This window comes from Alexandromys fortis, unplaced genomic scaffold, assembly GCF_014885135.2.
Source record: "Alexandromys fortis isolate MF-2015 unplaced genomic scaffold, M_Fortis_MF-2015_v1.1 scaffold_0, whole genome shotgun sequence".
Lineage (NCBI taxonomy): Eukaryota > Metazoa > Chordata > Mammalia > Rodentia > Cricetidae > Alexandromys > Alexandromys fortis.
This window is the reverse complement of record NW_026067949.1, coordinates 27,579,296-27,591,572: the sequence shown is the minus strand read 5'-3', so window position 1 is coordinate 27,591,572 and position 12,277 is coordinate 27,579,296. Positions and strand designations below refer to the sequence as shown.

The following is a 12,277-nucleotide window of genomic DNA, read 5'->3' as shown; positions in this document are numbered from 1 at the left end:
CCTTTCACGGAGAGAGGGGGAGGGAGGCTATCACATCTACTGAATGTGTTTTCCTTTGAATTAGATATTTTCTTATTTTATAGTCTCATGCTTGACAAAATCCTTGATTGTCTTTTAAAATCAAAATTTTCTCATATAAAAACCTCTCCAGAGGAAACCCTATCCATTTATTATCTTTTGTGTTTGATTTTCCCCTTTTGTCTAGATGCCACTCATGTTGTTGTTAAAAATCAAATTATTCTATAAAAATTTCTTGACTGTGTCAAAAAATATTGATATCCCAGGTATCAGGAAGATGACAACTGAAAAATGAAAAGCAGTGATTATTTTTAAATCTCATTAAAGTTTTCTAAGTATACACACACATATATAAATCTATACCTTTGTATTTGTCATTAAAATACTCTATACCTGTAATTATGGTAGTGTCATATGATGAAGTTGTTTCTATAAAAAAAATCTCATGATTCATGGTCAATATAAAAGAAAATTACAGATGGAGTTGTAAGATGTACCAGACAGAGAAAATAGTTAATTTCTGATTTAAAAACTATAAATGCTATCAAGCTAATGATTTTATGACTAAAATTGTTTCATAATATTAATGTTATCACAAAGTCTTTATAATAGACCAGGAAATTGAGAATGTTCTGAAATTTCCTGGAGGTTGTACAGTGAGGGAGGAAGATAAGGCTAAAAAAGGTCTCATATGAATGATCCCTAAAGTATATTGAATTTATAAAGACTTTGAGAAGTATGGATTTTTCTCATATGCCCAAGACTGCCTTTCTCCAGATGACATCTCTGTAATGGCTACAGAAAACGCTCTGTAGACGAAATGTAATTCCAGTGAATTTGAAAGTACATCTAGATACATTTGCGTAGGAGAGAGGTTGCAGGTAGTAGGAGGGAAAAAGAATGCCACTGACATGAGAGAATGCTCCAGGCACAGGAAGGATTTCAAATGGACTGTCTCTATGGAAACAGAACAACCAGTTTTCTTAACCAGAGAATTGTGTATCATTCCCTAAAAAGTAAAAAGTTAAAAAGGAAAAAAAATTCTATCCTGAGTTAAAATGGATTAGAGTAGGAGATTTTATCAAATCTCTCCCGGTCCTTTCAGGTCCCATGTAAACTCCTTCAGATGGGACTCCCTGCTTGAAATTTTCCTGATTAGTCTTCAGCAGCAACAGGAAAGCCTCTATCTAACCTCCATTTTTTTTTTCACTTTGTATTAAGCCTCCTCACTCAACATTCATATTAACTTTCCACACAGGTCGGGATGGAACAGCTAACAGCTACCTAAAACCCTTTATCTTGATCTATTCATCTAGATTTTCCCCCTCTCAGGTAGACCGTGAAATCTATGAATAAGGCTTTGCCTTCCCATATTAACTTTATGAGACCACCTTTAGAGGATAGGACTGCTGGATTCCGGCTTACGATCATACCTCAATGCCCACCCCTCTGTAGGGCCCCCAGGAGTCACTGCGAATTTCCTGGCAGGTAAGCGTCATTTCTCAGGGCACGCTGCCACTCTCACTTGCTCTGCCTTTATCCTCAGTCTCGTCTCATCTCCAGATGCACCGTCTACAACAACTCACACTGCTCTCCTGCAATTTCCCTTCGAAGCACAATGTTCCAGAAAGACTCTGAATCACTTGCAGGATGCAGCGGAGAAGAGAGCAGACTGTGTGTATGTGTGTGGCTTTCCCCACAACTCCATTCTCTCCTGTTTTATAAAGGCAACCGCAACAGAATACAAAGATCTCCTCTTGGGGAGAAGTTGAGAAGTATATTTGAAACCCTGTCAGGGTTGTGTCTGCCTAAATAAAGAAGCATATTGCTAGGGATAATTCAAGCTAACTGCACCCCTCTCTCTGTCTTCGCTCCGTACTTATTCTCGGAAATTCTGACCAACTCCTTTAGTCACTGTATTTTGCAGCCCAGGATCTGCACAGTTAGAATATGCTTAACTGTGAACACAATAGGAAGATTCATCAAATAATTAGTTCATTTCAGAATAATTGCAATCTCCAATGTTCTAACTCGATGCACATCTAACTACTTTGAAACAATACGATATAGATTCCTTTACTTTGAACATATGCCAATCCAGAGAGAAAGGGAGAGTGTGCAGGGTTTCTTTACTGGGAAGAAGGTGGTCCTTAAATCATCACTTATTAAAGAACTCCAGAGAATATCCGGGACTCTTCTTTACCTAACCAGTCAGCAAATCCCTCAAATTCTCCTCTACCTGAATACCATTGCCCGTATTTTCCATCTCTAAGACTACTGTATTACTTAAGGAATTTATCTTCCACCCTATACTTTGAAGTAGCCTACTAGCGTCTTATTCAGAAATGCTGCCCTCAACTTTGACTTCCTTTATTTTCCAATAAGAACCATCTGCGAAATGCAAAACATATTGTTGGTGAAACCCTTTGGAGGGTTTCAGATCCATTTCTTCAGCACACTTATTCCAGCTTGTTGTGGTAGTGTCGACTCTTTTTTTTTAAATACAAGCGTTCTCTAGATGCATAAATTTTTAAACTGAAATTTCAGAACATATAAGAGCAGTAATTCTCTCTAAAGCACGCCTCTAATCTTTGCTCGATTTGGAGGCGATAATAATTGTCACTGTGTCTCCTATATTCTGTCTAAAAGAAATGATGTGTAGACAGACAAACACGTCTCCGCAGCAGCTTTGTTTTTTGCACATCTGAGCATATTCAGGAGTTCTGTCATCTCACGTTTACAACTCAGCCTAACCTCTTGCCAATACTCCTTGTGCCCTTTCAGTTCTCACAATAGTGACTCACTCTAGTTCCCAGAACACTGGATGATGCTTCCAGTCATGGCTGCCTAGTAAAACATCTTTCCTCTTGCTTGAAAAGTCTTTCTTCACATTTGTAGCCTATTCACAATTGCTAACCTGTAGTGATGTAAGTGGCAGGCTGTGGCACGGCTCCCGGCTAGCTTTACCCCAAATAATTACAGGGAAACTGTATTCTTTTAAACACTGCTTGGCCCATTAGTTCTAGCCTCTTATTGGCTAATTCTCATAACTTGCTTAACCCATTTCTAATAATCTGTGTATCAGCACAAGATGGTGGCTTACCAGGAAGGATCTTAACCTGCGTCCATCTTGGAGAGGAGAGCTATAGCGACTGACCAACTATGCTTTCTTTCTCCCAGCATTCTGTTCTGTCTACTCCACCTATGTTCTGACCTATCAGACCAAGAAGGTTTTTTTTATTAATTAACCAATGAAAGCAACAGATAGACAGATGACCCTCCTCCATCACTAACCACTATTTCTCTTCAAGATTCACTTCACGTCAGACCCCTGACAATGCCATAGAAATTATTTCTGTGTGCTCCTGGGAGATCCCATGCAAACATGTAACTATCAGACTTCTATGCCTGAAATGTGACCAGCTTTCCCCCCCATGTTATTCCTATGTGTAGGGATCAATTGTTAATGCTGTATTAAGCATATTGACAGGTGCTCACTAAAGTCTTCTTCAAACTTCCTGTTCAATAGAGAGAAGTCAAGAGCTACAGGAAATTCACAACCGGCTGAAAACAGAAGTGTTCTAAGATTGATCCCAGTGTTAAGAAAAATCAAATCCAGTGCTCTCCAGGACCACAGAGGAAGCACAAAACAACACCAAGTCAACTATGGATCAGCTTAGCTCCTGGTTATTCTAAAGAACAATTGTGACATTTGATCCCATTCCTGTAACCTAAACCAATAGAAACATTTAAATTACTTTACTTTGGAAGAATTTTAGATTTCTGATAAAGCCATATTTCATTTGTGCATGAGTAATGAGGATGCTATCTAGTACTTAGGGGGAACATTAAGACAAAAAAAAGGCGAGAAAATTCCAAAAGTGACACTGAGATTTAGCTCAAGCAAATGCTCAGGTTTTATTGCTTACTCTTTGGTCATCTCAAAGGAAGATTTTAGAAAAGTTGAATAAGTAGTTCCATATATCTAGGCCTTTGAAAAAAACAGTGTATTTATGTTCCCTATCAAGTATTGAAAAAAATGTATGAATTTGATAGCAGCAGAACAATGTCTCTAGCTTGAGTGCAATGGATAACTCATATTAGAAATACCTACAATTTGGTTTTTACCTGAGTGTTCAACACAATATAAACTAAGCTTCAATCAAGTCTCATCTGAGGTCCATTGATCCAAATTTTCTTGTTGCTATTTTTGTAAATGAATTAAGGAAAAGAAGGTTGGATGATAACCTCATGACTGACCATATCGATACTTCATGATGGAGCCCTGTATTATAGTCTGTCATTACTGTGCTATTCCCAGGAGGCTATCCCGGTTTGCACTCTGTAGAAACCCAATCAAAGATTATCGATTGATTTGCTGTTGGGGACAATGGGGTAGAACAAGACAGAATCTTACAGTGGAATAAAATGAAATAATTCTTGATTCCAACAAAAGTCTAAAGGCCAGACATTTCTTCATTAAGGACAGACATTTAGGGTATTTGAAGTTAAAAGGCTTTGCTTCATTTTACAGAAGAAAATGGTGAATCCCAGGGAAGACACAATTCACATTCAAGTTCCCAAATTCCATTCTAGGAACACTTTAAAGACTTAGGTTTTACTAGCCCAGCACTTAGACCTAGGGACAGATAGCCTGTTTTCAGTCTTTATAAATGGGTCTCATGTATCTCAGCCTGGCCTGTACTTGCTGTGTGGGCAGACACATGATCCGTCTGCCTCTATTATTTTAATGCTGGTGTTATAGACACGTGCCATCACTCCCAGGTTTTCTGGGGCCAGGGAACCAAACTTCACTTCCTTATGCTATGCAATCACATCCCCAAGCCTGGTTGCAAACTTTGAAGCCTTTCCATTTCTAACTCTGTAGCAATGGAGTTAATTACCTTTTAAATTTCTCATCGCATGCTTCGCCCTGTCTTAGCTTTTCGTTGTTTCAGTAGTGAGAGCTAAGTATTGTATACCCTTCATTCACAGTTAAATGAGCAAGGAATTCAAAATTTGTATGAGATGTATTCTACACATAGAAAATACTCAATCAATATTATTTATTTTCACAACGTTGCATATGTTCATGCCCAATATTGTCCTACAATCACTGGCTTTCATATGTGAATTCCAATTTTAATATATGTATATATATATATATATACACATATATATAGTCTTGTTTTAACGAGATTAAAAGCATAAAAATACCTGTTATCTTCAAACAGAAAGACAAAGCAGTTTCTTTCTCAGATAGTGCATTTTATTGTTAAACCTGAAGGGGGGCCTGGTGAGTTTTCATGTAAGAGAAATGGATGCTTATCTATTTATCTGCTGGTGTGTGCTCCAAGTTTTAATTGGTACTGACCTATCTGCTCCCTTTCCAAAGGAAATTCTATTAAAATGCCAGAGAATTAATTGGCAGCAGCAAGAATATATTTGAGCTATTTTTTTTAACAGCTATTGCTAGCTATTTGGGGAAAAGAGCCTCAGGATTCTACACTGTGAAGCATAAAGAAAAGGGTACTCTGTAAGGAAAAAGATGATGCTGTAATATGCTTGACACATAATATAACATAAAGTGTGTTTTGTAAGGAGAAAGGATGATATAGGTATGTGCTTAGCTCAAGATTTTTGATATTGATACATACTATTATACTTGACAATTTTTGTCCCCACTTAGCGCTTGCTGACTAACAAGTACTGATAGAGGAAGACTTCAGTTTCCACTGGACCACATCGTCTTGGCTCTTCTTGTCTTTGAATCTTATTTATCTTTAATTATAGAATTAATCTTCCCTCTGAGTACAGCTACCTATTAGACTAACCAGAAAGTAACTTCAAACTTAACGTGAAATTTTTGATATATTGTTACTCATTGAGAAAAATCACAAGGAAAATGAGCTCATTTTTAAAGATAACATTAGAATAATGTTCTTCAATTTTGATATTTGAAGTACTTTCTATGCACCAGAAATTGGCATTTTTCAGGAGAAATAAAAATTATCAGACCCCCATCCCAAAGGTCAGATTCAAAATTTGCTCTTGTGAGCCTCAGGGTAATTGAGATATGCCTTTAAGATGAAGAAGTTAGGCCATAGAGGAAGAAGGGTTATTGCAGAGAGAAATTCTGACAGGTGACTTTTCTCCTGAGTCACCATGGTGATGGCAATTAAACATAGCTGGATGATGCATCAACGTCCAATGGAATCTAATGCTAAAATAGCAACAAGATGGAATATAAATGGATATCTGTTCAGTTTAATTTGTTCTGTGCATTATTTATACAATTGTGTCTTTTTCATTCTTGTCATTGCTGAAGCTATTTGTGACTCCTATAAGAGCATTCACCTCTGCACTTGCAGAACAGTGAAGACAGGAGCGAGGCTACCTTTCACTAGAAATGGCTTGTACTATGTCTTAGTCTGATTCGGCGCTCTATATGTATAGTCTTCTGCATGGGGACACTTAGACCATCGTGACTTTAGCTTGAGGAAAGAAAACTGTATTTGAAATTGCTCCTTGATTATTGCATCTGACTCTTGCCTGAGAAGGGACAGCTTGTTGTGGACATCTGAGCAGGAAAGCTTAGCTCTTTTGCTGTTTACAGTCTGTATCATGTTTTTTCCAATATACTACTTGAAGAGGGAACTTCTGTCTGCTACTACCTCTTCTACTGAGCAAATGGTGAGGGTTATTTTACAACTAATTGGTAGGAGCCATTACCTCCCTTCATTCTACCTGTCTTTTGCTCAGTCACTAGCCTGTTAATGTGTGTGTGTGTGTGTGTAGAGCTTCACAGAAACTGTAAAATTAAAAGACTTGAAGTGTTTAATGTACAATAAATAGAAACCGTGGTAGATAATTTTCAATATAAGACTTTAGAAAACAATAAGACTATGTGTTTGCTATCACATCGGCACAAAGTCCATAATGAGAAAGAAAACTTTCTTTTTGAACCAATCATAATTAATATCATAAAGAAGTCTTACTTTTAACTATATATATGTTTTTATACACTAAAATTATTCTCTAAAAGTTTTAAATTAACTGCTCAGAATGAATGAATTGTTTTTCTTACATTTTGTTTGAATTAATTTGATGCATAAAAACATACCAATTGTGCACAGTAATATATTGACGAATCGTAGAGTTTCTGGTAGATGTTCTTTACCATAACGATTTCCTTTTCTTTTCTTAATTTTGGAACCACATTTTTATGTCCTGAATGACATTAGTCAGAAAATAGTCCTGAGACGATATTAACCTTAAAATTGGGTAATATTAAAAACCAATTTGGAAACATATTTTACTTAGATTAGCACAAAAGGGCAAAATTTAATAGAACCCTCATTCTCTAACTCATTAATTTTATGTGTAATTATCATGCCATGTTCCCAGCCATAGAATATGCAATAACAATAATGACTAAAAATGTGAAAATTAGCAATGTTGCAGCAAGGCATGTACATTTTTATTAAGTACTAGTTGTGTTATTTTATTGTTGATCCTTATTTTGCCTTAAATTTGTAGGAATTTCCCTATCATATAATCACATGTAAGTTAGTGCCCTTGCATTGCAGAAGACTTCTTAATAACAAACTCTAGGTCTTACTTCCTGAAGACCTTTATTCCTACTTACGGTGTCCAAACCATGCTGCAAAGCATTCTCTTCTTGGTGAGGGTAAGACTAACAATCCCTGTTCCTACATAACTCCCTCAACCCTCCAAAAGAATTCCCCTGCCCCGCATTTCTATTGTGTTTGTTGTTTCCATTGTAATTAATTTATTACAACACTTTGCCATAGATGAGACACTAATATAAATTCGAGTCTTGTCGGTAACTCTCATTAAAAGCAAAGAATACCCAAAGCAAGATTTCTTATTTTCCAGCTTTCCGTGGCCACTATTCTCCTATGTCTCTGATATCATGGTGAGAGGGAATGAGTTTTTGGGCAGAGAGCACTATCTATTGAGTGACTATTTGAAAACACACCAAGTTCACATAAGCAGACTGTATTACCCAGTAATTAGGAGGAGGTGCTCTATGCTCCTGGATTTTGCCTGTGCTGCTTCTCAGTTTGTATATGAATCCATTTCAACAACTGACTGGATGGAACTTTTTCTTGCAGGGGTTATTATGGCCATGAAACTTATATAGTCATTTTTTTTAAAAAGATTGTAAAAAATATGTATATAGATACGTGTGTGTGTGCATGTGCATGCATGTGTGTCTGTGTTTGGCACTGAGAGTCCGTGTAGTTCTAGAAACCTATGTGTCCTATTCCAGTAACATAGAACACTGCCAGAGGCACAGTTTGCCTTCTGAGATTTCTAAATGCTCTTTATATAAATGATCTGTGGAGTTGTTTTCAAGATGCCAGGTCAATGACTGGACAGGAAAATGTTATCCTAGTGTATATAGGCTGACACTAAATGTTACGCTAATACATCTGGCTGCATTCACAGTCCTAAGCCACTGTTGTGATCTATGCACATCTGGTCACTCTCCTCTGGATGTTTGTAAACAGCTGCGTTGGGCATTAGCACAAATGGAAATAGAACATTAGTCTGTTAAAAGTCTTTGCCAAGTTAAAAAAAAAAACTTGTTTATCAAATTTGAAAAAAAATGGATTTCTGTTTTAGTGTAGTAGGGAAAAAACACTTGGTAATTATCTGAAATAATCTAAGGCATTATGAAACAGTATTTTAAATAAGCCTTTGAAGACAATGAGAGTTACAACTGTGTCCCCGAAACCACACATTTTATACTTATATCATCCATTAAATGATCTATAAATGTATTTATTTTGCTTCCTGACATAATCTAAAAGGTGAAAAGGAAAACCCTGAAACCTCAGTGTTTTACAACAACAACAACAACAACAACAACAACAAAAATAGCCCTCTATGAGGGAAATGAACAACAATTCAATAACTGTTACAGACAGAGGAATCCTAAAGGATCCTGGTCTCAGTTACTCAGTATGTTTAAATTTCTGTTGCTGCAATTATTTTCAGGGCGGAATAAAAAGACACTTTGTTCCTGTAGATCTGTTTCTTCCCCGGATGGTGGGTTCTAGAAAAAACAACAGGCATATCTTTCCCCCTCAACTCTAACAACTAGAAAACGGCTTCCCAAGGTAGATGGAAAAGTGGCAGCTAGGATTTCAGTACTTTTCGCAATAGTCCTTGAGAAAAGATAGTACGTGAAGATGAGTGGAGGGGGGAGGGGGAGGGAGAGGAAAGGGAAGGAGGGATGGTAAAATATAAATCCCTTAAAATTTGTGACTCTTCTAATTCACCTCTCCCTTGCCTCAGCCCTTTTAATCATCAGATCTTTTCCTTTTGCCTAGGTTACTAGAATAAATCAAAGCCATATGATTCGACGGGTTCTCGTCAAACTCAAAACTAGCAAGCTGCAGAAAGACAAACGCATGAACGCTAGCATGGGTATAAGATGCCCAGAAGCAAGCTTGGGCACTTCTGCTGTCAGCCATTCTGGACTGTTCATCTCAGCCTGTTGCTCCTGCCAAACACCGTGCTGGATTCTGTAGCAGGGAGGGGATACTTGCGAGCTTTGCCAGTTAGCTTGGTGTCTAAGCTGGGTAGCTTGGGGCTAGCAGGCTGTGGTGTGAAGATTGTGTCTGGTCTGCCTGTGGCTGCGAACCCGAACCCCTGGTCTGGGGGACCCCATGCACGCCATCTGACCGCCGGCAGATGGTGCCCTGAACATCCCCCCCCCCCCACACACACACGCAGGGAGACCCGGTTAAAGTAAGGTTCAGACTCCGCCCCAGCCAATCCTCCGGCGCAACAGTCCCTCTTCCGTCCCAAAATAGTGCAGAGTACGTCTCCTTCGGAACACCGCAGTAGCCCGTGTGTGTCGAAAATACAAACTGTGGGGTGATCGACAGTGTGTGTACTGGAGTGGGGCGTACGCGCGAAGTGGGACCCTGGGGACCAGGGCTGAGGTGATCACCAATGAAAAGCAGAGGACAGAGAAGAGGTCCATTTCGCATCTGCGTAAGCTCGGCGGCCCGCCGAGCAGTGGGAAGGCCACTCACCATATTCACTTCCGAGACCATGTCTATGCTGGCGACGTCGATCCGCATCCCGACGTCCACCGGGGGCCCTGCCGGGGAGGGGGACCACAGTAAAGACAGTTTTTGAGTGGCAGGGGACTGAGGGGACAGAGGGGGCTTAGCAGATCTTATTGCGGGCTGAATAGGCTCACTCCCTACCCCCCCCCCATTCCTGTTGTAGGGGACAGCCTGGGAAAACAGGTGTGGGCTCACGCGTGACGCGGTGACAGTGCAGAGGGTGTGTCGGGTTAAGGAGAGGGACAGCGCAGCCTGAGGATTTGCCCACCTGAGACTGGGGATCCTGAGTGTGTGTGTGTGTGTGTGTGTGTGTGTGTGTGTGTGTGTGTGTGTATCCAGGGCGGAGTACTGCACGTTTACAGAAATGGTAAAATGGGGAAGAGGGTATTATCTCTGACGGGAAAGGTGAACTAGGGATGGGTTACAGGTTGAAAGAAAAGCCATGAAGCATTACCTCCAAAGTCCGGCCGCAAGCGAATGTCATATCCTTTGAGCAGTCGATCCACTGTCTCTTTCACGTATGACATGTTGCTGGGTTCATTGGAGCTGAAGGGAAGGAGTAGGGACTGAATTCAGAACGGGCACAAACAGACATGAAAAGATCCAGGCACACCTACCCCCATACAACAAAATACATGATCCAGCAGGCACGGAAAAAGAAAAGAAAAAGAAAAACACCAAGAAAAAAAAGAGAGAAAGAGAGAGATTGGAGAAGGCAGCTCACCTGTGTGCACAACAAACCATGGCAACCATCACAGGAAAAGAAAGAAGCCTCAAACTCTCTCGATTTTGTACTGTCCACATTCCTAACTCTGATGAAAGAATTGTCTTTTCTGCGAAGATTCAAGGAATGCAACTTAGTCGGCGGCTGGGCAGTAATTCCCGAATGGACCTGCGCATGCGCAGAGGGTACTCACTACCAAAAGACACCTTGTGCCTTGCAAACAATATTCCTAGTGGAACAGGCAACAGATTTCAATCCTTTAAAAAGTTCCTGTCTCGGGAGCTCCGCGTTCTCCGGGTAGTCGGTTACAACCTGCTGTCTCCATGCAGGGGAGCCTACGTGCCTGTGTGTGCCCGGTTATCCTGCGCTGTGGCTTGCTACGTTCCCTTCCCTTGGTCCTAAAACCTGATTTTGCTTTGCTTTCTTTCTCTTCTTTTCTTCCTTTCTTTTTCGTTTTTTAACCTGCGCTTTCAATGATATGGCTAAGGATGTCTGATCGGTATCTTTTGCTGATAATCACGGAGGTCCTAGAACAAGAAGTCTGGAGGCAGTTCTCTGGTCGCCTGTAGAGAGGTGGGAAGTGTGCTGGGGATGGGGAGTGGGCAGCGACAACCGGAAAATGAGCAGGAAGAAAAAAAGAGGAAAGTCAGGACAGTTTTGAAAAACTGTGAATCTTGTTCCTTTCGGAGGTAATGTAAAGGCTTGGTGTAGTGTTCCCCCTGGGTTAGGAGAACTGGCCAACTAACTTTTGAATGCACTCTTTACCTTTGCCGTCTCCTCTCCATGGGTAGATTTGGAATGGGAAGTGCAAACAAGGATGGGGCGACTGTGGCAGAAAATCTATTCTAGGGTCTTTGCTGACAAGTCTTGTAGTTTTTAGTGGGCAAAGCCTTCTTGCTGATAAGTGCCAGCGTGCTAGCTCCTGTTAGTAGTAATCCCTACACAGAACCCTGAGCACGCCAGGTCTGAACTGCGGGAGGCAGGAGGAAGACGCTCTGGAGCAGCCAGTCTCCTTAGAAATAAAGGAAAGTTGATTAATGCTATTCAATAAATATCAGAAAACGTGCCAGGCGGTTGGAGACTCTGGGTTAGGTTCATGTTCCTTTGTTAAATGGCATCTATCAATTTCCTTTGTTAAATGGCAATGCCATTATATACTAGGAATTCTGAGACTTGGAGCTGGCTTAAGACGGTTTCAGGCCTAGAGAAATCCACAAAATACTTATAAACATAAGCAAAAAAATCCAACACATCTTTATATAGTCTCTGTAGACGGAAGAATTATTACTATACCAAGAGGCATTAGAAATTATCTCAGCGGAAGGGAAAAACAGAGGGAAGATGACTCTTTTTTTTTTTTTTTTTTTTTTTTTTTTGCCAGAGCAGGAAGGAGGCTCCTTCTTTAGGGACAACAATAAGCACTAAC

The 12,277-nt window shown here is 39.9% G+C and overlaps 1 protein-coding gene across 2 annotated transcripts in view; it reads right to left on the bottom strand.

The window, feature by feature from the left end:
• Gabrb1 (gamma-aminobutyric acid type A receptor subunit beta1) overlaps positions 1–10,991 on the bottom strand; it is a 362,113-nt gene extending 351,122 nt beyond the window's left edge. For both annotated transcript variants that reach the window (XM_050149556.1, XM_050149557.1), the window contains exons 1-3: positions 10,852–10,991; positions 10,582–10,673; positions 10,092–10,159 (exon numbers count right to left, since the gene is read on the bottom strand). In XM_050149556.1, coding sequence (XP_050005513.1) covers positions 10,092–10,159; positions 10,582–10,673; positions 10,852–10,931 — 240 coding nt within the window. In that variant the 5' untranslated portion in view covers positions 10,932–10,991. The remainder of the gene's footprint in view (positions 1–10,091; positions 10,160–10,581; positions 10,674–10,851) is intronic.
• Positions 10,992–12,277: the final 1,286 nt, after the last annotated feature.